Source organism: Pongo pygmaeus, chromosome 1 (genome assembly GCF_028885625.2).
Source record: "Pongo pygmaeus isolate AG05252 chromosome 1, NHGRI_mPonPyg2-v2.0_pri, whole genome shotgun sequence".
Lineage (NCBI taxonomy): Eukaryota > Metazoa > Chordata > Mammalia > Primates > Hominidae > Pongo > Pongo pygmaeus.
This window is the reverse complement of record NC_072373.2, coordinates 73,088,184-73,113,960: the sequence shown is the minus strand read 5'-3', so window position 1 is coordinate 73,113,960 and position 25,777 is coordinate 73,088,184. Positions and strand designations below refer to the sequence as shown.

The window sequence follows — 25,777 nt, the reverse complement described above, 5'->3', positions numbered from 1 at the left end:
TATATGTATTGTAAACCAAAAGTTATCTGAGACAGGTCTCAATCAATTTAGAAAGTTCATTTTACCATGGTTAAGGATGCACCCATGACACAGCCTCAGGAGATTGTGAGGGCATGTGCCCACGGTAGTTGAGGTACACCTTGCTTTTATACGTGTTAGGAAGACATGAGACATCAATCAACATGTGTAAGATCTACACTGGTTCTGTAAGGTAAGGCAGGACAACTTGAGGCATGGGCCTCCAGATCATAAGTAGACAAGAGGCAAAAGGTTACATTCTTTAGAGAACTTGATCAGCCTTCCACTGAATCCACAATTTAGTCTGGTTCAGTGAATCTGCATTTTTACATAAACAGTAGGGTGGAGGAAGTATTCAGATATGCAATTGTCTCAGGTGAGTCTCAGAGGGATGCCTTTGAGTTCTTTCTGTCCTTTTTCCACAGGGAACCTTCTTGTGGACAAATTGTGAGGGAGGAAGGTATGTAGCTTCTTATCTTTGTAGCTATCTTATTTAGGAATAAAATGGAAGGCAGGTTTGTCTGACATAGTTCCCAGCTTGACTTTTCGTTTGGCTTATTGATTGTGGGGTCCTGAGATTTATTTTCCTTTCACAGTATCTATATCTATATCTATATCTATATCTATATCTATATCTATATCTATATAAAATTTATGTGTGTGTGTGTGTGTGTATATATATATACACACACATATATATATAATGCTTCTACTGCTAATCTTAATTTTTTGATTTAGGACTTTATCTCCTGATTTCCTAATACAATAGATGAGGTTTTAGCTCTCTGACATCATCACGCACACACACACACACACACACGCATACACACTCCTCCTGCACTTTTGCCTTTAGAGGTACCAGATGCCTCTAATTCCTGAGCTTTCTGTTAGTTCTAGGTATTCTAGGCATTTAGGTTCCTGCTTTCCTGTATCTGCTGTGTCAGCTACTATTCATCCATCCATTTTCCAGTTTTCTAATGTTGTTGACTTATTTATCAGCTGCCATCATCTCTCTTGTTGTCTTTTTTCTTATGAGTTCATGCCGTTTTTGTTCTCTTTTTATACTAATATTTTAGTGGAACTTCTGGAAGGGAAAGATATAAAAACAAATTCAAGTATTCATACTTGCCAGCTCTAAGCCTGAGAGATAATAGATGCTTAGTGACCAGTGTGCTATTACTACGAACTACTTCCTTCGACAGAGTCTGTGCCTTTATGGAAGAAACAGAGGCACCTGATAGAGAAGACGTCTCTTACTTTGCTGTTTTTTCTCTCTGTTGTCTCTTCTAAATTCTTATTTCTCCTAAAGTCAAGCAAAGATCTCTTCAAGATGGTTAACTCCTGAAAGTATAAATTTTAGATAGAGGAGCACTTATTAAAGGACTGTATATTTATTGTGAATGAATCATGTTAGACCCTAGGAATATAAAGGTAATCAATAGAAAGCACAGACCCCATCTCCTAGGAATCCCCACTCTGCCTTGGGGAGGGGTATGTTCTAAGTGCTAGGGGATCAGAGAAAAGAAAGTGGTTGTGTTTGGGGAGCAGGCAAGAGGTGAGCAGCATGGGACATAAATTTGGGGAAGATTTCACAACAAAGTAGCACTCCTGGGGCGTTGAAGAATAATAATTCCACTAGTTGGGGACAAAGTGGAAAGCTCCATGGGCAGAGAAAATACTATGAGCACAGGGCACAGGGGTTTGAAAACACAAGATATTTAGAGAACCACTAGAGGATGGAGCATGTGGAAACCTGGAGTCTGCAGTTAGTCTTGGGCCAGATTAGGAAGAGTGTTGAATGCTGCCGTGCTTGGGATGTAAACTTTCTCTGAAGGCATTGAGAAGCCTGACACGTTTTATCACCAGGAAATGACAAGATCAGATGTGATACATTGCTGGAAATGAAGTCCATGGAAGAGTGACAGGTGATAAGCAGAATGGTTAGGAGACGGTGTCCGTATTTCAAGAGAGAAACAGTGATAGCCCAGACAAGGCACCAATAGTATAGATAGGAAGAAGTAATCATTGAAAGCTTTTCTTTTAAGATATAAAATTGATTCTAGAATTCCATCCAATGGGGGAAATGAGGTTCTGAATCTAACTCCCTGGTGCTTGGGTAGATGTTGAATGCCATTAACCTCTGTTAAAAAAAAAAAAAAAGAAAGAAAGAAAAGAAAAGATGCAGGCTTATAGGAGAAGATAATGGGCTTGGCTTTAGACTGAGTTCGTTCAGTAGAATTGGAAATAAAAATCTGGATTTCAGAAACAGAGTCTCAGTTGGGGACTTTTATTGAGAAATGAGGAAAGTATGGATGCTAATTGAAGGCAGGTAAATGGATGAGGTCATGCAGGGGTGTGAATGGGGAGAGGAGATAGGTGGGGAAAGACATAGAGGCAGAAAGTTAGCAGAGGAAGTGAAGCCAGTCAAGGGGACAGAGGAAGAATGACTAGAGAGGTGGAAGAAAGAAAAGGAAGGAGTGGTCTTAGGAAAACTGTTTAAGAAGAGAGGCCTAAGGGAAAAAGAAACGGTGAAGAGTGTTAAATGCTGCCAAAAGTTGGCCAGCACAAGAAGTGAGATGGCAGTAACTTGAGTGGAAAACAGTTCGTGGAAAGACTTTTGAGATGAAGAGACTGGAACATGTTTATTGGCTTTGAGTAATAATCTGATTGAGAGCATGAAGACCAAAGATAAAGAGGGGATATAGGGGATTACAGATACTGGTGCCTCTCAGTCAAGAGTCAAGTGAGAAGGGAGTAACAATAACTATAGACAAAGTTTATAGAGTAGCAGATGGAATTCAAGAATTCAAGGTATTTTATATGCAATGGTTTCTTGTTTCTCTGTATAGACTTTCCCATTCCTGTCAATGGCAACGTCTGCCATCCTGTTGCTCAGGACAAAATCCTTGATGTCATCTTAATTTCTCCATTTCCCTCATGTTCATATTTAGTTCATCAGGTAATTCTATTAGCTCTACCAATAAAATATATCCACACACCAGCCACATTTTACCGTCTGACCCACTGCCCCCCTGGTATGAGCCATCATCACCTGCTACATGGCTTATTACAAGAGCCTCCTGACTGGTCTCACTACTTCCTCTGCTTCTTCACAGCCTAATCCCAGCATAGCAGCCAGACAGTCCTGTTAAAAATGTAAGTGAAATCATAATGCTCCTCAGCTGAAGCCCTGTGGCAATTCCCTACTTCATCCAGAATAAAAGCCACAATCCTTGCAATGGCTTTCCTAGCCCTCCACGTGTCCCCTCTCTGAACCTGTGATTGAAAATTGCAACCATCTTCACGCTCTTGTTCTCTGCCCATCTCCCCACCACTCCCGATTCCCTTATACTGGCCCTATTATTTAGTAGAATTATCACTTTCTAATTTGCTATAGAGTTATTTGTTATGCTTAATGTCTGTTTTCCCCATTGGAATATAAGCTCCACGGGGCATTAAGTTTTGCAGATTTTATTCACTGTTATATCTCAAGTCCTTAATACAGTGACGTAGTGACTGGCACATGGCAGATGGTCAATAGTTTTTGAGTGAATGATGGAGGTAAGAAGTTAAGGGCATTCACATGTCAGGGGGAGGGTCAGCAGCAGGGTAGGGATCTTCAGAAGCCACTTGACCATGATAGAGAAAGGAAAATTTTGCTGACTTGAAAAGAGTAAAATTGGCAAGAGATCCTGAATGTTATGAGTCTTTTAAAGGTCTTTTCCATTGACAGTTTTGTTGTTGTTGTTGTTGTTGTTAAATTAAGCCTATAGTTGTCATCACTCTGTACTGGGACTCTGGGGATGAGAAATTTTGGTCTCTGAGGGTCTCTTCAGCTATTTGAAGGCTGTTTGTGCATTGGAGAAAGAAGAGTTGGTTCCACTTCTTGCCTTTATTCTCTTTGGTTTTGTGACCTCAATCAAAGTCATTTAACATTTAACTCTTATGAAAAAGTATCTCCCTTGCTTGACATATACAGTTCTTTTGGCTCTCAAATGAGATAATGTTTGTGAGAGCATTTGTAGACACTAAAATGCTACACACATATGGGATTATCATCATTGTCATCCCCGTGTGAGAAGTCTTCTGAAGCAAGCCCAGGCTGAGCCGAGGCATGGCCATACTGCAGGTGATACATCCTGTGTGCTGCCCACTGTGAGTCCTGACCAAGGAAGCAGAATGCCTTCCAGGAGTTGCATACATAAAGCTGCAGCGTGATCTGATCAAGAGAAAGAGAGCCTGTGCTTATCTCCTTTCAGTGCAGTCCAGCTTAAAGCCTGGAACTAGTTTTTTCATCTCTTTGAATCTAACTGAGTGCAGGCCCCCAAACTGGGTATCAGACCTTGATTAAGGAGACTAACAACAGCCCAGATCTGGGGCTTCCTAGTAACCCCCCAGCACCAGCTGAGCAACCTGGGGTAACTTTCCTTCAGAAGTTCCTCTTGGGAGGATGCCCACATTCCATAGGGGGTACAAATCCTCTACGTTATTTGGCCTCTATTTCATTGAACAGAGTGACAAGAAAACAGCAAATAAGTCTTTGGATGCTTAACCAAACTAACAACAAAACAAAACAAAAAAAACAACATGCACCTATTTTGAAAACATGGACTTGCCCTATCCTTGTCTCCAAAGTCCAGTGATCCTAAGTAAGCCTTTTGTTTCTAGTAGGTTCTCCATAGCCTTTTCAATCGTATACATTGTTTTTCTTTCTATTTAAGATCAGTAATGAGAATTTGGCAGGAGAAAGATTCAAATGGGTCAGGAGGCTCTTGTGGCTTTTCTCGGGCTTGTTTTCCACAGCTTATTCTAGCTTGCAACATACTTTGCAAGAATAAATTGGCTGGAGATCTAACCCATGGTGAGAGGCTGCCACTGAGGCAGCATTTCAGAATAGGGAGACTGGAGCCACAATCAAGCTTCCTGAAGCACATAGCCGGGGTGTTTCCTTACACATGCACATGCACACGGCAGCATACACTGGGGATCCTCATCGAGAACAGATGTTGCTGCCCACTGTGCCAGCCACATGTCGTGCATGGCATTTTCTTCTGCTAAACTCCTGGCAACAGCGTTTTTCTTTTCTTCTCCCCTCCCTCTGCCTCCTACCCTCTTTTCCCATCTCCTACACCCACTGCATGTGCAAATTCTCTCCTGATTCATACTTGGCCAGCCTCATATTTTTGTTGTTGTTATTGTTATTGCAAACATTAGAGGCTTCCAAAGCTGGAAAAAAAAATAAAAAGAAAAGAAAAGAGAAAAAGAAAGAAACCACAACAACCCCCAAAGGAAATATGTTCTAACCCAGGAATGTACAATACTTCATACATGGGAAGCATCTTCCCACCTCTCCAAGCTTAGCTACAGAAACGAAGGCTCCAAATTCCAACACATGAAAAAAAAATTAATCCAGCTTTTTTGTATGTGCCTCATATCATTTTTCAATCTAAAAGTCTGCTGCTCCCAATGGCTAGGATTTGCAGGAATGTCATAGCCTTCTTCTCAACTTACACCATGGTTACAAAATTACGATCACTGCTTCAGGTCCATTTATTTATTTCTTCAGTGAAAATTATATTTTCTGAGTACCTACTATGTGTTTAGATTACAAAAACGAATCAGAAATTCCCATCACAGTGTATACAATAGAGATAAAAAATATCAAATTACTATCCAATGAGTATAAGCCAATAATACAATCATATGAACAAGGGCATATGGGAGCACAGGGAATAAAGCAAATAACTTATCCTAATTCCATGGAGAAAGTTTTATAGAGAGGTAATTATTTGAAGTAGATTTGAAGAATAAATAGGCATGAAAGGCAAAGATGTGAAAGGAAGTGGCATGAAGCCGTCATCAAGTCTTTCTGTAATAAAGCTGCATAACAAAATAATCCACAAATATAAATGTCTTAATAGCAACTTCTCACTCATGTATTTACAAGTTGGCTAAAGTGACTCTTAGTTTGTGGTCTGGGTTCAAGTGTACTTTATATGTCTCTCCCTCAGGGACCCAGGCTTTAGAGTTTCAGGGTTAGCAGCTACACAGGGCATGTTCTTTTCATGGTAGATAGCTGGGCACAAAAGGGTGAGTTAAGGCATGCTCATACATTTCCAACTTTTTGTCAAGTGTAGCGTGTGTCACATACATTTATGTTCCACTAGTCAAGGCAAACCACATGGCTGCGTCCAAAGTTAGTAGGAAGTGAAGTTATGCTCTGCTAACAGTGGACTCATGGCAAAGGAAGGGTGAGTAAAAAGAATACAGACAAAGAATAATATCTACTAGTCAACCTTTGCAGTCACAAGCATTCATTAAACACATTCACTCCACCCTATGCCAAGATACTCCAACAGTCTTATCCAGTCCTAGCATCAGGTTTGAAATCTAGAATCTCATGATTGATATCAGATTGCAATGTAGTTTCTCTTAATCTGGAGCCTTATGTACTAAAATCACAAGCTCCCTGCCTCCCACTCACCCCACATGCAAAGTGGAGCAGAAATAAATAACTACAATAAACATTCCCTTTCAAGGAGAAAGAGTGGGAGGTGCATAAAGCCCACCTCTCATTCTTTGAGCAAAAGTTGTAAAACCACTACTGGGAGAGTAGAGAGCACTTCTTGTTTAGAAACTTTCGATTACTCCCTGGGTGTCACTTCCTAGTTGATTGTTCTTCATGGCTTTTGGTTCTGATCTCTAAGGTGTCTTCATTTTCCACCATCTTATTTGGTCATATATTAAAAGCAGTGAAGAACATCCACTTTTGGAAGCTGAGTAGCTTTCTTAACTTGCTTCCTCCTTGTAGAATATAGGGGGCCCAAAGGTCACTAACAGTAGGTCTCTTACAATCCAGGCTGATAGTGATTTTGGCACCTCAACTCCCACAAACTTGATTGATTTTTGTGTATATTTAATTCCAGTAAAATTCATAAGCCAAGAGCTATACTCACAAGTCTTTTCAAGAAATGCCTCTCTTAATAAATATAGGTATTCTGAGCTTATGAGGCTTCTCTTGGACAAAGTTCTTAGGCTGTTTCCTCAGAGTCCTTTTGTAAACTGCAAGGATCTCCTACGTGTTGATTTAATCCAATTGAAGGTCCTAACAAATGATGTAATGGTTCACTCCTTAATTTGTTTCTTTGCCTAACATTGTCTTAACTTCAGTCCTAGAAGGCCTTTCTAATGCAGATTATTATGAAATTTGATCTTTTACTGGCCAGAGATAAGAAATGGTTTTATTTTTCAGTACTACAAGTTTTAGAATTTCTAATAATTTATATTCCCGGTCAATTCTACTGGCAAAGCAATAACCTTTTCTGCGCTCATCTCTTCTCGCAGTACCTTATCAAATTAAGGTAATAACCACCAACTAATCCTAGTAATATTCTTCTTCAAAACTTCTTTATTCAAAGCCAATAGGGCATTACTAAATTTTTGGCCTGCAAGTAATAACAATTAACAATATAATTTCTCTCTCAAGTAACTATAGGAAACATTTTATGAAATACTTTGCTACCACATAAATGAATAACGTAATTTTTCCAGCCACCTGAAACATTTATTTTGCTTCCTGCCCCTCCATTCCAGAGCCAATCTCATACATTTTAGGTTTTTTGTTTGTTTGTTATGGTAACATCTTACTTCTGATACTACTGTCTGTATTAGTCAAGTGTTCCTGCAATAATGTCACATAACAAACAATCCCCAAATGTCAATGGCATATAACATAAAGTATTATTAGTCTGCTCAGTGAAGTTGATCTTGAGGGAGATAAGGAAGTATGGAATGACTCAAGGTTAAAGAGGTAAATAAAAGGTAGATCATTAGATCTCTGGTATGCCAATCTAAGCAATATGGGCTTTATTCTGCAGCCAGTGTTGATCCAATGAGGGCTTATAAATAGAAGAATATGAATTAATCAAGGTAGGCTGTGGTCATAAATTAACCCTAAAATTGCAGTGATTCACCATTACATTTCTCACTTACATTAAGTCTGGTATAACTCTCTAGAGCAGCTATTCATTTCTTCTATCTTATTACTCTGTCCTTTCAAAATGTGATCTCCATGATTGCCTCCTTGAAGACAGAGGGAAATACAAAGCGAGGCCAGTAACTCTTGATTCCCTTGGGCTAAAAGTAATGCATCATGTCTGTTGGTCCTCCCATTCACCAGACATGGTCACATGTCCTCAAGCCCATAATAAGTGAGGCAGAAAAATCTAAGGGACCACAGAGATATCTGTGAGCATTAAGAATCTCTGCAAGAGAGAAAAGAAGGTAGGATGTATAGTTTAAGAAGAAATCATGGTGGCAAAATTGAACCATGGGGGTCAAGGTGTTACCATCTCTCACCTGAACTAATGTAACAGCCACCTCACTGAACTGAGGAAGTGCAAAGAAAGGAGAAAAGAGCCTGAATACAAAATTATGTCTGCAATAGGATAGTATTTGTTTGCTGGGTGTAATGATGAGAGAGGAGTTAAAGTAAACGGGATTGGAAAGATGGCAGTGGTGGATGACAGTACCGTGGGCTTGCCTCTTACACTGTCTCAGTTTGCTCTGAAATAAGCTCAGTCAACAGTTTATCAACACACATTGCTTGAACATCTGCTGTGGGGAACAAAAAGACCTGGTTTCTGCCTGCATAGTTGGAGGTGTGTGCTATTTGTATGTGTTTTTGTTGCTGTATCTATTTTGAATGTCTGGTTAACCAGCTTCTAGTTGGCAGGGGCCATGTTGAATTTTTCTGTGTTTATACTGCCACACACACAATCAAATTTAATAGTAAACATCCTACGAGTAGTTAATAAATATTCACATTTGGCTAAGTGATGCTCATTTTATTCTCTTCTTTGGCTGTTCTTGTCATATATTCCTTGGGAAATTTCTTATGCATTAAATATAGAATATTGCAGTTCAGAGCTAGAATTAGTACTTTATTTCTAATTTATTTTTTAATTAGAGAAACCAAGTAGTAAATTGAATAGGCATTATCCAGATGTGAAAGCTTTTGAACAAACAGAGATGAAATTGACTCCCCAATGTCCTCATGTTTGCCTGCCGGTTTGGAAGTTTAAAATACTTAAGTTTAATTTGCACCTCTATTGCTCATTCCCCAAGTGACCTTGGGGCACGACCCTTTGTCCCATTTTCCCCATCAGTGGAATATGGATAATCATATTAATCTGCCTCACCAGGCGATGTGAGGACTAATTAAAAATGAGATTAGATTCAGCTGAAGTCTTTCTAATGTGAAAAATATTAAACTTGGTGATGCATGTCTGAAATGCTGTTAGGGTCTGGGAATGGTCTCTGGCTTTGGAACTGCTTGTGACCCTGATGACACTACAGCTAAGACTGGAGTGCCTGCAGGCTACCCATCTTGCTCATTGGCCAGATTGCCTCTGACTTGGTTCCATGTCCTGTGGGCCCAGCCTGAGGGCCAACCCTGTGTAGAATTGACTGGTAACTGAATAACAGAAGCTAATGATCTGTTCACTTCTTAGTGCTTCCTCGGAGACTTACTTCCTGCCTTTCCTCCTCTTACCTCGTTTTCCTGACAGGATCTCTGGAAATTCTTTGGATTGATCCATCAATAAAGTAGTTAAATTGATAAATTTACCAAATAACTTACGTGTTTTGCTCATACTTACTTCACCTAGGCAGACAATGCCCTGATGCACACAGCCGGCTTTTCCAATTGTGTTTTATAGGTACCTACCTATATAGGTAATTTTAGGGGTTTTATGCATGGTCTCATTTCTCCCCTGAGTACTTGTCTTCCAAATGTGGTTCATAAAGTACCAAACTTCTTGTAATTAATTTCATATCTTGCCTTATTCTTTTATCTTTTATTTAATTGCAGATACATATTAGTCCTTGACCCTCTAGTATGTCAGCGGCTTTCCAGAGGAATAGGAAAATATGCAGATACAGTGGCAGGGATGGAGACATTGGTTATGGGGGTAGTTAGAAGGTGCAAAGAGTTCAGCATGAAGGTGGGGATGATGAGAAAAGAAAGGAGAGACTAGGAGACTCAAGACAAACTTAGAGCATTGCTGCTATACCTCAGCTATCAATAGAATCTAAAATAAATAATTAGGTACTGCAGATAACTTTGATTATTGTATATTTTGTTTGCTTTGAAACCACATCATGTATTCTATCCCCATAGTTGGGCAAGGTAAATGTTAAGATCCCTGAGATTAGAGAATACCGTTAAGAAAGAGGAAAAATGTCAAAGTCATTAGGTAGCCCCTTTGGGAGGGCTGTGCTCCACCCTCACAGACAGAGAACCATTGATACGAAAAGTATCCAGGCACATTTAGCTTAGGAAACAAACAAACAAAAAAGACAACTTGGGATTGTTCAGTATATTTAATAACATTACTGAGTGTTTTTAGCATTCCAGGTCATGCTATGAGGAATTATTACCATTGCTACCATCCTTGTCTTACTGATGAGGAAACTGAGGGGCTGAGAATTTAATTAACTTCCAAAATCTCCTGAACTAGTAAATATGGGACCAGTTAATGAACCTCAGTAGTGTGATTCTAGAGTCCATGTTCTTAGACTGGTAGGAAGATTAAAAGCAAAGGAACAAATAAATGATGTATAAACTAGAAATGGCTTTTAGAAAATACACCTGAGAGATGAAGATGGAGTGCTGACCACCTGTTAGGAACCCTTTCTGGGCTTGCAAGATTTAAACCAGAATAAATGGAAAAGGAGATATGCCAATGAACTCTGCTTATCAAGGATCAGAGACCAAGAAAATGAGAGCAGAGAACATGTTGTGAAACAGATGCAGTCAATCAGTGATGAGTGGATTAGATACACAGACAAGCGTCCTGGAGATAAAGGGAATGTAAACAAGACACTCGCCCAGAGAATAGGTTCCATATGGGTGAAAGTGAGACTGGATGGACCAACAAGTTGGGAGAGAAAGGAACAGCTGGGCCAACAAATCAGGATGTGTGGCAGGTTGAGGATCAGAAGCACAACGATCAGCCACACAAACTGAACTATCCATAGACATGGGAACTAAATATTAGACTGAAACTAAAAGAAACAAGACTACTGGCAAGAAAACATTCTAGAATAAACATGACACCTCCCTCTTGCCATTTTTCAGGTCAACTGGACCTGGATATTACTGGGGATGATAAAATAGTTATGTCTAAATTGTGGAAAAAGTCTGGCAGAAATTGGGCAGAATAGAAAATGTGCAGGGCCCCTCTAGACCTGTGTTTATATAGGAAAAAGGAAAATTTGTAGAGCTTCTCACTGTGAGCTGGGACAGGTCTTGCTGCTTAATCAAGATCTATGTCCCATGACTCAGACCTTTAATTGTGGTAAGGATACTTTCTAGATAGATTTTCAGTGGTCAAATTATTTTAGAAAAGTGTATCATGATTTCAATAGTCAATGTCATAGATAAGCCTTCATCTTCACTGGTCTTCAGCCCATATATGACCATTCAAGTGGTCCTGACAACTTTCCTTCACAATACCCCTCCTATCTGCCTTTTTCTATTCCATATTACGACCAGCCAATTCTGTTCTTCTTCATTCATATTGCTTGAACTCAACTCCTACTTGGTCCTGGCCCTTCCAGTTGTCTTCTGAACATTCCCTGTATTATCTCCAGATCTAACCTTCAAAACACAGCTTTTATCATTTCTTCATCTGGAAAAAAAAAACTTTAGTTTTTCCCTATTGTCTTCAGAATACAGATTAAATTCCTCTGGAGGGAGATTTTGACTTACTTCTAAACTTGCATCATTAATATTTGAAACAGAAAACCACAGATATATCTTTTCTTTTTCCATCTGAAATGTCAGCTTATATTTGGCCTTCCTGCTGGGGTTATTCTCCCCATTTCTCTGCCAAAATCCTATCCATTCTTCAAAGATTAGGTTTAATCCCATGTACCCCATAAAGCCTTTCTAAAATGCTCCAGGCAGGTCCTCTTTCTGCACTGCTATCATTCTTATTAGTGGTACCATTAATTACTCTGGGAACGGATCCTCCATTTACCTATGATTTCTTTCCTATGGTCTTAGGTGCAGTTCAGATTCTGTATTATGCAGCACTCATGCCACAATGACTTCTTTGAGGCAAATACTTTGTCACCCAGGAACCTTCTGTGGTACGTTGTGCATAGCAGACACACTAAACACATATTGATCAAATATCCCAGGATTCTAGCAACTAACCCTATGCCTGGCTTATAGTAAAATAGATGTTAATTTACTGTATAAAGTAATTTAGGCAAAATGTAAAGGATTTTTTTTCTGGATAATTATAAAAGAAAGTTTTCTATTTTTCCTTTAAAAAATACTATATAATACATTTTTCATGGCTATCTGTGACATTGACTTTTCCTTAGACAGAAGGTGGCTACCTCATTCTCATAGTTTCAGTGAGAGGTTAGACCAGGTGTACAGTAACGAGCAGTAGAGTGAGCATATCATTAATACATGATAACAATGCTGGAGGCAGCATGAGGATATCAGGATGGTCAGGGCACAGGCCTGAACACTGGACAGTGGCTCTATCCTCAGACACATTCCCTATCATCATGACCAGATACATTATCATCAGACATATTCCTTAACAGTGCCAGTTTTTATTTTTTTTCACCTGTAAAATGGTCATGATAATGGGCCCAATAACAGAGTTATTGCAGGGGTTCATAAAACCACATGTACAAACCTTGTAGTACACACACCACACACCTATATAAAATAAAAATAGCATTTTGCTCCTATATAATGGTTTGTAGAAACAGTTTTATGTTTATGTTTGCTCCTTATACCTGAAGGTTTCAGATAATTTGTGTGCATCTGTATGTGTGTATAAAATAAAAATATACTCTGTTACAGATCTATAATATAGACTATACATTATTAACTATACACATATTGTAATACAAATGAGAAAGAGAGAAGCATATACATGTATCATATATATTTACCACATCTATGTGTATGTGTATATAAGTACATACAAATATATACATACAGATATATGTATACAGTTGCATATACATACATATGCACATGCATTGCGTAGATATGAAAGAGAATAAAAGAGAGAAAACAAGCGCTTTGAACACTAAAAAAAGGCCGGGCGCGGTGGCTCATGCCCGTAATCCCAGCACTTTGGGAGGCTGAGGCGGGTAAATCCCGAGGTCAGGAGTTCGAGACCAGCCTGGCCAACATGGTGAAACCTCGTCTCTACTAAAAATGCAAAAAATTAGCTGGGCATGGTGGTGGGCAGCTGTAATCCCAGCTACTTGGGAGGCTGAGGCAGGAGAATCTTTTGAACCCAGGAGACGGAGGTTGCAGTGAGCCGAGATCATGCCACTGCACTCCAGTCTGGGCAATAATGCAAGACTCCATCTCAAAAAAATAAAATAAAAAAAAAAGGAAAGAAAAAGAACGCTAACAAAAACTCAAAGAAATGTAGATTAAATGTAGATTAAAGTGTTACCCCAAAGTGAAACACTTTCATCTTTGTAAAGAGCTGGATGTGGTATCAGAATGGGAAAAGGCCTGTCAACTTCTGTGCTTTCTTTAAACAGTTCTCACCCTAGCAGTCTCTGCTTACTCCTCAAAATTCCTCTCAATGTACTTGATTGATGAGAAAGAGAGGGAAGGATGGAAGGGGGAAGGATGGAAGGGGGAAGGAGGGAGAGAATGAGAGAGAATGGGAAAAAAAAAAAAAGATGCTCAGCAAACAGCAGGAGGGCCAAGAAAAATATTCAATCCAAACAAGGCATACGGTCGTTTCCTCCCACAGTCTGCATTCCCAGTCACCTTCCACAAGCGGGCTCGGGGCGCCAAGAAATGCTGGCCTGCCTGGCATGTGCCTGCATGCAGTGGACAGGCAGGGGTGAGCACGCATGCTGGGGCTGTGGTGGAACATTCTGGTCACCAGCTCAGGCCTGCCTCAGCCTCCCATGAACTGAATGCTGGCTGAGGAACCAGGAGACAGAGACGAAGGGAAGTAAAGGATCAAAGTCCAAACAGGACCTAACAGTCTATTCCGGGCCTTCTTGAAGGGTCACGCTTTTCCTTTCTTCCCCCAGCTGCATGTTATCTGTCTCTGACTTGTACCTGTCTCCTCATCCTTTCATCTCCCACAGCTATGTAAGCTCCATCCAGACAGAGCATGTACCGCCTCATGTTTCAATTATGTGGGATGTGACCTTGTGCAGCAGCTGGCCAAGGGCCCAGAGAGGAGGGGCACAGTGAGTGGCCACCTAGAGAGGTGACCAGAGAAAGGCACTGGAAGGTCCCACCTTACTGGGCGGGGTGCCTGCAGTGTTCTGAAATTCTGCTCTCAATTTCATTCATCTGTAGTCTTAAGTTTGATGTCTGGAAGAGTCTCGTGTGAATGAGCCTATGACTGGAAGGTCACGCCAAGCTATTTTCAGGTGATATTTTGGGGTGAGTAATTGATAGCGAAAACAAATACCTGGGAGGCAAAGGGACAGGATAGGGGAAATAATTGTGCATGGTGGTTTATACCTGTAGTCCGAGCTACTTGAGAGACTGAGGCAGGAGAACTGCTTGAGCCCAAGGGTTTGAGACCAGCCTGGACAACATAGCCAGACCCCATCTCTTAAAAAATAAATTTTAAAAAAACAGACAAACAAATAGATGACGGGGGAATGTTTACCTTATCTTGGAGGAAAGGTAAGAGGAGTGAAATACAAGAACTGTTCTGAGTTTTTAGTTTAAAGAGTTAATTCTGGAGAGAATTCACTAGTTTAATCCATCAAATATTCATTAAGCACATATTGTAATGTATTGGATATTGTGCTGATGCACAGGGTTTATTGCTGATGGAGGAAAAGGGAACAGAAAAGAGACAAAAATGGAAGTGTTCCTGCCCCCATGGTCCTTGCAGAGTTGTGGACCTCTTGTGTTCAAGGTTTCTATGTCTGACCTTGAAACACAGTTGGTTGGCTCCAATTAGCTGAAAAGGAAGCAGGATATTCCCTAAACAAATGATTGTTAATCCATTGATTGTTTAAAGAAGAGAGCCAAATGTCATGCAGTAAGACTGTATCTGAAGACCTTGCAGACTGTCTACACCACTCCCAACATGAAAGCAAGAAAAAGGAAATTACAAGAACTCATGGGCCTATCAGCCCTGCAATGGGGACAGTGAGGTCTGATGGTATGTCATTATTAATTCTTGAAGGAGCCCACGGCACAGACTTCGCTGTGTCACAAACATTGGTACTATGGAAGCCTGGCAATGAGTCCACCTGATGGACTACTGCTGTTCCTGGGCAGCATTTTAAGAAGCATTGCTGTGTACTTAGAGGAGGAGGAAGGGTGACAGTGCCGTGAAAACAGTCTTTGACAGCAAAGGATTGGGAATCACTGGAATAAAATCTTGACAAATGAATTGTACAGGATCAGCTTCACTGGAGAAAAGGGGGTCACATGGATGACAGCAAACACTGATGGAAGAGTAGACAAAAGGTTTTTTGGTTTTTGTTCGTTTGTTTTAGGACATGGAGTTGGGTTTGGTGCGGAAGGGTCAAGGAGTGATTCAGTGCAGAAGGAATAAAGGTGGTCGGGGAAGTGGAGCACTGGGTGCCTTCACAGCCTTCAAAGTGTATCTTGTGTAGTTTTGGTAACAGGTGAGGGAAGAGATAGGGCAAAAGGCACCCAACACCTTACCATCAGCAAGGCCTCTGAGTCAGAGGAGGGCCAGGACACATTCCCATCAGGAATGGCTCAGGCTGCAGATCTCAACAGAAGGGCCAATAAAAACTTCACAGAAGTGCTGTTGTTTTCAGTAGGGCCCTGTGCAGGGATGTTCTGTCCTTAAGGAGCCAGGCTTCAACTTCGAGCTAGTGTTTTTCTTGCACAAATGTGCATGGATATCACCTGAACACTGTCTTGCCCATTTTCACCCTTTGGGACTATAACTCCATCCACCAGCACTGCCCCCCTCCTGGCCTTGAGGTGGGCAAGACCACTCACATGGAACTGTCTCTCCCAGAGGAGAGACTACGTGGGGAAGCAGGTGAGTGTGTGCTTACAGTGAGGTAGAGAGTTTGTGTGACTTTGAGTCTTTATTTGCAACTATTTGAAAGGGGCCATGAGGTTGGTTTTGGCTGAAAAGTAAGTCCCAGAGAGTCGCCTCACCTTCCTGTTTTCCTGCAGCACATATCAGAGAAGAAATATCTGTGTGATGGTTTGGGGTTTTTTTCAGAGGCTAAGACACCCAAGTCACCACTATGGTTTTTGAAGACAGCCCTGGTTTCCAGGAGCCAATCAAACCATTTCTTTTCTGTTTTTATAAGTTTCAAAACTATTTCCCTTGTCACCTGACTCTGTCTTTCATGACTCAGGTACATGCGTTGGTGGTAAAAGTGAATGGGGAAGGAGGCTCTCAGGGATGGAGCATGCCTGGTTTTGACTAAGGTGTTGGTGGCAGAATCTTGAAGTTTTCTGACCAGAGTCTCTAGGGAGACAATTCAGGCACCAACCTGCAATGGTAAAAGCAATGGTAGTTTTCTTGCTGCTTTCATAAAATTATGAATTATTGAATGCTTGCTATAGGTCAGGCATTGTGCTATGTGTTTCACCTCCATTTGCTCATTTATTTCTTGCAGCAATTCTGTGAGGTAGGTGCTATTTTTCTCATTCACTAACAAGAACACTGCTGCTCATTGTTAAGAAATTTTCTCAGATTCTAATCGTTGGTAAGGAGCAGAGTTGGGATCTAAGCATAGGTTTATGTAAAACCATATGCTGTGCTCCTTTTTTTTTGAGAGAGAGTCTCACTCTCACCCAGGAGGAGTGCAGTGGCAGGATCTCGGCTCACTGCAATCTCCTCTTCCCAGGCTCAAGCGATTCTCCTGCCTCAGCCTCCCAAGTAGATGGGACTACAGGCGTGTGCCACTGCACCTGGCTAATTTTTGTATTTTTAGTAGAGACAGGGTTTCTCCATGTTGGCCAGGCTGGTCTCAAACTCCTGGCCTCAGGTGATCCACCTACCTCGGCCTCCCAAAGTGCTGAGATTACAGGCGTGAGCCACTGCACCCGGCCATATCCTGTGCTTTTAATCGCCATACTCTATAGCCTTGATAGTTTCTGGGGCAGGAACTATTACGCCCTGGGTACCTTGGAGTAAGTGAAGTCAGTACAGATGAAAGATGTCTTTTTTTTTTTTTTTTTTTTTCTTTTATTATTATTATTATTATTATTATTATTATACTTTAGGTTTTATGGTACATGTGCGCAATGTGCAGGTAAGTTACATATGTATACATGTGCCATACTGGTGCGCTGCACCCACCAACTCGTCAGCTAGCATTAGGTATATCTCCCAACGCTATCCCTCCCCCCTCCCCCCTCCCCCCACCCCACAACAGTCCCCAGAGTGTGATGTTCCCCTTCCTGTGTCCATGTGTTCTCATTGTTCAAAACCAAACACCGCATATTCTCACTCATAGGTGGGAATTGAACAATGAAAGATGTCTTTTTTATCTTACTTTTGCTTGCTTCTCTTTTCTCATCTAATTTTTCTCAACTATTTCTCTCAGAGGAGATTGATTTTTGTCCTATTTGATTATTTCTAAGACTGCTTTGGTCTTGATGTCAAATGTAAATAAGCTGATTATAATCAGACTTCTCTTTCAGCCTCTGCAGAGGTACATATTTGCCTTTTTTAGAGGGTCTGGTGGGTTACACAGGCAGTGGTTTGAGGTCCTACACTGAAGATGTACTACCATACATGGACCAGTGATGCATGAGAGGCTACACAAGTAGACGTGCAGTCGGCATTCCTCTGATCATCCAGCAGGATGTGTATCTTCATTGTCTTTCTTTCAATTACATCTTCTCATCTCTTGTTTGTAGATTCCACCCTTGCCCTTCCAGGAGATACTCTGTACAACTTCACCTGTTAGCCGAAAACACAGAAGATCCTTAATGTCTTACTGTTAGTGACTTAGCCAAGGCCTGGATTTGAATCACGTAGACTTCAGAGCTGGTAGGCAGGAGCAAATCTCTTGGCTCCCAAGTGAGCCAGGCTACCTGTGGAGCATCATAATGTGACTGTGTCATTCTGTATCAGTCCTCATAAACATTGTCTTTTTATTAAAGTACTAACAGGGTTACATAAAAACTCCCTACCTTACAAAGGGCCAAGACCTAGGCCCTTATTTCAGATCACCTGTTAAAACCCAACCACTTGATCACAGAGATTTGCAAACATTCCTAGGACAGCCATTTGTTTACTGCTTTCTTTCTGCTCTGGTTTACAGTTTCTTTGTTTTTGGCCTTTGGGAAATGTTCTTTTTCTTCTTTATGATGCCAGATGTGAAACTGAGAGAATATTATTATGTTTTATCTAACATTTTAGATGGTTTATAGAGGGGTAATTTTTACATAGTATATTCTACTGCCTTGTCCTACTTCCTGGCTGAAACGTAAGTATGATACACCTCCAAATGTATGGATGTGTACCATGTTCTTCCCTTAGAAGATGATCTACATATATATTATATACATACACATGACCTACATATATATGTGTATATATATGTGTATGTGTGTCTGTGTGTATATATATATATGATTTATCTCAACTCCAGTGTCTGTGGTATATGCATTTATAGTAAGAAATGGACTAGATGCCCGTAAAATCTGGACCTGTGTCTAAGTTATGTGATTCTCATAAGGTAACATACCTAGCAAATTTTCTAGCAGTACAGGAATAATGAAAAGGAAGGATCTGGTCATAAAGTATGCTAAGGAAATGTAGTTTGCCTCCCACTTCAAAATAGGACAATCATATTTATTTATTTGTTGAAAACCTACATCAGTCACTAAACTAGTAGCTGGGACTACAGAGTTGATTAGATCCCAAGCCTTTGAAAATACATTCCAGAGGTTAAGCTCTATAATAAATATGTGGATCAAATATACCATAACTCAGAAAAGGGACAGCTTTCTGAGTCCAGGAAGCCAGATGAAATTTTCCAGAGAAGATTGTTCCTAAGAAACTATTCCTGAATAAGCCATCTTGATATCTATCTATTTGAATTTTACATTTTCCAAGAAGACTTGCAGACCCACAAATGTGACATCATTGGAACCCTCCATCCCGAGGAATGAACAGTGGAAGAGTTGAACAACGCCATTTCCTTTTTTCCGCACATGACAGCAATGAGCAGCAAAACGTCTGGTTTTAGCATTCTGAGTCTTGGAAATAAGTGTTTCCGGGCTGTAGGCATCTGTTGATGTGATTGGAGCATAGTGTTGCTTCCTCCTGGGGATATCAGCCTGTAGGGGAGTATACCAAGCCCCAAGTCTCCGAAGGAGCAACAGTGCCAGGCAGCCTATTTGGGATAAACCTTGACCCACAGCTGAGAAAAACAGAAGTGAAGTTGTGGGCTGGGTGTGGTGGCTTACGCCTGTAATCCCAGCACTTTGGGAGGCTGAGGAGGGTGGACACCTGAGGTCAGGGGTTTGAGACCAGCCTGGCCAACATGGTGAAACCCCATCTCTACTAGAAATACAAAAAATTAGCCAGTCGTGGTGGCTCAATCCTATAATCCCAGCTGCTCGGGAGGCTGAGGCAGGAGAATCGCTTGAACCTAAGAGACAGAGGTTACAGTGAGCCGAGATCATGCCACTGTATTCCAGCCTGGGCAACAAAAGTGAAAATTAGTCTCAAAAAAAAGTGAAGCTGTGGGGGTCCAGAGGAATTGAGATTATGCATGACCATTTCTTCGTCTCTGTGTTAGATTGCTAGGTTCACTTAATACACCTGTACCAAGCCCCTTTTGTAAAGGTGCCAAAAGAATTTAAGTTACCCTTCTTTCCCAATAAATTAAAAGACTGATGAAATCATCAACTAGTGGTGATATGGCATCGTAGAAAGAACAGAAGACCCAATATCTAGAGATTTGGAATCTGTTCCCAGGATTGCCACTAACTATCCTTGAAAACAAGACAGTTCACCTTTTTAAGGCTTCATTTCATCATTTGTAAAATAAAAAGTTTCTACTAAATAATCTTCAAGGTGTCATCTAGCCTTAGAATTTCATATATCTATGGTCTTCAAAAAAATCTCTTTAACATACTGATTTGATTTCCTTTGGATATATACCCAGTTGTGGGATTGCTGGATCACATAATTTACATTCCCAACAGCAGTGTGAAAGGGTTCCCTTTCCTCCACATTCTCACAAGCACTTGCCTTTCATCTTTTGTTGTTGTTGTTGTTTTTGAGACGGAGTTTCACTCTTGTCACCCAGACTGGAGTGCAATGGCACAATCCTGACTCACTGCAACGTCTGCTTCCTGGGTTCAAGCAATTCTCCTGCCTCAGCCTCCCAAGTAGCTGGGATTACAGGCAGGCACCACCGTGCCTGGCTAGTTTTGTATTTTTAGCAGAGAGGGATTTCTCCATGTTTGTCAGGCTGGTCTCGAACTCCTGACTTCAGGTGATCCACCCGCCTCGGCCTCCCAAGTGCTGAGATTACAGGCGTGAGCCACCATGCCTGGCAGTCTTTCATCTTTTTGATAAGCAACTAGTGGTCTCATTATCAGAGGTCCCTGAGGGGCCCTACAGGCCCCCCAGGTTCTGCCCCCAAGATTCTAAGAGAGAGCTTGTGCTAGGGCTCTAGTCTTGATGTTCTTTGCATTGTTTGGATATGAAGCTCAGGATATGTGGGCATAATAAGGTAAATCATGGGATGCGAAGGAGAATGAAGATCAGGCCAGAGGTCACCATTCATTGAAGAGCCAGAGAAAAAGAAAATTAGTGCACAGATTTGTGTAGATTTACATAGAACTTCTATTTGCTGCAAGAACTTCATCAGGCACTGCACCATGCCTGCTTTGGAAAGGAGCTTCTTTGGGGCCTGATAGAACCGAATTAATGTGGAGAAATTGAAGTGGCTCTGATTTGTCATTCACATAACAAGAATTTTTTTATGGAAGTGATGTGGAAGACAGAAAATAGTGCTTGGCCTCAAGCAAAAATTTGATTAGCATCTTCTCTTGGTCTAAAACACTCATCAAGATAATAAAATAGGATTCAGTCCCATGCCTTACCTTTAGAGATACAGTCCCTTTTGGCTAAGATTCCAACCTGTAGGTTAGTAAAGCAGAAGTTCTAAAGTCCAAACTAACCTTTCTAAAACATCAACATGGTCTTGAGTTCTGTTGCAAGCTGTAGAAGAACAATGTTCTTAATCTGTTTCAAGAAAGAGAGATCTTATCAGCCAATCAGTCAATGTTTATGGAACTATTCCCGAGCCTGGGCTCTGTAACAGGCAGCCTGAGACCACTCACCCTTCTATTTCTTCTTCTTCTTCTGAGACACATCTTTCAGATTCCTCAGAACCATTCAGTCCTAAGCTCTTCTCCATAGGGCCTAGATGTTGTGGAGCCAGCTCCTGAAAGCAGATTTCCTTCACTCCCAAAATCTGGATTAGGTATTTAACTCCTGTTCACATCTTGATGCTACACTGAACTATCATATGAGCTAAAAAAAATAAAAATAAAAAATAAATGAAAAAAATTGCTTATGATGGGTCCCCCCAAGGGCTGGAACTATGTTTCATTTATCTTTGTGACCCCATAACAATGCCTGGCACATATAGGTGTGGAATAAATCATATGGAGTGATTGAATGACTGACTATACCCATAGACAGCAGACAGGGCCACACTATCTCTATGGCTAACTCCCCACAGCAACTTCAAAATGGGAAACATCGCCAGATTATATAACAGGCAGAAGAAATTACGTTTACTTTTGAGAAGTTTCCGAAGCGGTATTCGTAGGGCAGACTGACAGTCTTTCCTTTTCGTATTCCACCACTTGCACACAGTCATTATTTGTCCATTTCGCCTGCCTGGAACACAGCTAGAAAAGCCGTGGCAAGAAAAGCCTTCCTATAACAATGAAAATAGGTATCATTAGGCTCATACGTCATAAGAAGAGTAGTCCAAGCGCTCTCTCAGATTTAAGTATTCACTATAGATATAATGCTAAGGGCTTGACTTTCTGGCTCAAACATAAATCATCTCTGAGGGGTGTGTGTGTGTGTGTGTGTGTTTTAAAGGAGGCACATTTAGCAAAGGGGAGAGTTTTTCTATACAGTGAAAATAATATACAGTTATGTTAATGACTTTGGGTTCTATATGTTGTTAAAAGGCAAAAAAAAACGGGTGTTTTATAAAGATATTTTTGTTTTATCAAGATGGTTAAAATAAAAATTTAAAAAGTGACCCTTACCAGGATAAGCTTCAGATATTTGAAAAGTGCACGTATGTGAAACGCTTTTCACATAACATTTTCTGATGTTACAGAATAAGCAAGGTATACATATGGGTGGTGACGTTCACCTACGTACACATTGTGCAGAGAAACCAAGCCTAGTACCTTTTATTGGAAAAGATGCCTGTGGGTTAGAGTGATATCCTAAGACTGACATCTTTCAGTTATTGAAATTAAAATTTTCTCGCCTATATCCAGTCTTCAGATATTTTAAAATTTGGGATCAATTAGTCATTTTTCCTTTCCTATTTTTTCATTGTAACCTTGGACTCAAACTGTCGAGCTTCCCAGGCACATGTTGCCATAGGAGACTCTGTTTGTTGAGGGTGGAGTGGTTGTTTTTGGCAGGTTGGGGGAGGAGCAATTAATTCTAATAGGTATATAGTAAATTAAACACTTGGGTCTTTCCAGCCTTTCTTCTGTATTTCTGCTCTTTTCTATAAACTTCATTCTCTTTCCAGATGACTCTTTAAGAGCAGAAAAGAAGGAGCTTTTAGAAATAATTCCCAGGCTATAGCAAAGGAAGTCCAGTGGGGCCTGGAGGTCTCTTAGGTCATTACTGCTATTTTCAACATATGTTCTCTAATGTTCTTGAGATTAGAAGCGACCCTTGGTGAAGACTTTAGAAAGAAAAATTCCTTGGGATCCTTTACTAACCCATTCAAATATTTAGATTGTTCTTATGAAAAGAAAGATATCTTTAGATATACCTTTAATTTCCATTCTGAAGACCAGACTTATACATGTAAGAAAAGTATTTTGGGTGCTTCTTCAATTTTTATAGACAATTATATGGAAAAAAAAGAAAGAACTTATTAGGTTTTGCCAATGAGTCAGTCAGGGTTGCAGGAAAAGTAACAGATGTAGTGTTAGATGAATAAGATACACTCCAAACACTTGAAAGAGAAAAATAAAACTCTGGGGAAACTCCGTAGATGTATCCAGTCATCCTGCAAGAACCCAAGAGCATCTATAGGTGTTAAGGATGCACTAGTTATCTTTGACTTCGATTATTTGGCTGTAGTTCAGGACCTGAGTCTTGATTCTACAGTTATTCCAAGTTCTCTAGAGCCAGAATAACTGGTTCCAGCATTAAAGACAAATGCTCATCACAGAATCTTTGTCTTTTATCCCAGTGAGGCCTGTGTTGAAAACAGAATTCATTTTCACTTCCTGCTCACAACTGACATTGCTATGCAGCTGTGCAGCAGCTGTCGAGTTCCACCCCACAAGTAGCAGCTTCTCAGCGGTTGGCAAACTGGTATACATCTGGAATGATGTTTGAATGACCTCGGGATCCCATAGAATAAATCAAAACATTGAAGTAATAACTTGGATAAACTCGTTCTGATGTAACTCAATTGCTGAGACTTATTTAATGACCATTTTTGAGTTGAGTGATCTATCTCATCAAAACATGGTAAAATACAAAACTGTCCTTCTATTTGACATTTAAGGAGGGTGGGGGGAGAGAAAGTGATTTGAACACGTAAACTGGAAGGTGGCTTCAGAACTCAAGAGTTCTGTGGCCCAAAGAGTTTGACCACAAGATGTTTCCTAGGACTTTATGGTTGGGCATCGCTCAGGATGAGGAGCAGCCAGGTTATTGAGTAGGTGGGCTGGCTGATTTACCCTCCAGGATACAGCAGGACAACGTTTCCCTCCAGAGGTAGTTTTCTGGAGAAATAATGCATTGGGCTGCTATTTTTTTTAACAACTTGTTGCTGTTCTTAGTGTACATTCTCTTTTGGGGTGAAACATTCCATTAACTCTGGTTTGGCCTGGACACCTTTCCCATTTTAGTTCGTGCTGACTTACTGCAGTAACAGTAGTGGATGGAAACAGTACAGCTTTCTCTGCTCTAACCCTGTGTCCAGTTTCTGTGCATGAGTTGGCTGTACCTGTGGGAATATTTGTGTTACAGCACTGGTGTCCTCAAACCGAGCACCACTGCGGGCTGGACAGACACCATCTGAGTCTTCATAGCACCCAAGGACTACTCAGATCTCTAAGTGTCAGTCTTCAGTGCAGGAGAGGGGTGGAGGTTAATATGTGAGAAGCAGTACAAAGCCAAGTTACATGACATCTAATACTAAGCTTTATCTGGCACTTGCTATGTGACCTGGGCAATTCTTACCATCTCTGTGCATCCTCATTTCCAAAAAAGCGGGACTTTTGAGGCCCACTCTGCCTACTGCACAGGCTTTCTCCCATGCTCAACAGAGTTAAAAAGATGTTGAACTGTTTTGTAACCTATATAATATAAAGACCACTTGTTACAAGAAGGCAAAAAAGTTGATCAAAGAGTTTAAATGACCTGTCTCAGACCTTAGAGTAGGCCGGGAGCAGTGCTGCCAGTGAAATGTGACAATTCCTTGGACCTAGTGGTCTTGAGATTTTTTCAACTTCTTGCAAATATTAGGTCAATTTGTGTCCTGCACCTTGGGTGCTTTTCTGTAATATTTCTGGAGTTGTATGGATTACGCTGGGATGGGAGGAGTGGCAGAGTCAAACAAGACATAATAAGGCTATACTGAGATGTTGCCTTCTAACCTCCCTACAGCCCTTCCAAGCAGATGGTTGGTGTGACACTATCAACAACCGAGCCTACTGCCACTATGACGGGGGAGACTGCTGCTCTTCCACACTCTCCTCCAAGAAGGTGAGTGAGAGAACCTGGGGATGGGGGAGGCAGTGGCTTCAGGAATAAAGACAGGGTCTTCAGCTAGCTCTCATTCATGGTATGTAATAGTAGGTTTGTATTCAACAATTAGGAGGGAATTATAATGAACAAATATTGGAGCTTCTAAAGTGACAGGGTTAAGGGTAGCATGGGTTCTTAGACAACACTAGCTCTTTGTCAGTTCAGTGATTCTTTCAGAAAAGCCATGGTTTTTGCTACAGAAAGACTCATACCTGCTTATCATTGGCCAAGAAACATCTCTGTAGGAAGGGAAAGTAATTGTCTTTACCCCTGCGGGAAGTGGGATTATCAACAAAGTGCTATTCAGTTGCTAACCATCTTCATAATTACATTAATAATTTTACATGGTGTGTTACAAGCATCTCGCAGACACATGTTAAATGGCTGCCACCAGCCACCTGAGCACTCTCTGGATTGTATCGTGAGCAATAATCCTTTCTAATGCGCTTTATCCCTGTTATTCTTGGCTCTGTTAAATTAGCAGATAGGCTCAAGCTAAGCCTTATAAAATAGAATAAGTTAAAATTTTGCAATAATATGGGTAAAAATCTAAGTGCTCCGAAGATATTTGAAGCTAGTTGGGTCAATATGATAAATCTGAAATAAGCAAGAGATGTTATTTCCTTCCTTGTATGTGTCTCCACAATAAAACCACACCTACCATGATCACCTACATGCAGACTTGAATACTACGTCTCTTACTCGCTAATGTTTAATCC

At 40.7% G+C, this 25,777-nt stretch overlaps 1 protein-coding gene across 1 annotated transcript in view; it reads left to right on the top strand.

Moving 5' to 3' along the window:
* PAPPA2 (pappalysin 2) overlaps positions 1-25,777 on the top strand; it is a 405,697-nt gene that overhangs the window by 375,358 nt on the left and 4,562 nt on the right. The window contains exon 22 of the mRNA XM_054455365.1: positions 24,918-25,016. Within this exon, the coding sequence (XP_054311340.1) occupies positions 24,918-25,016 (99 nt within the window). The remainder of the gene's footprint in view (positions 1-24,917; positions 25,017-25,777) is intronic.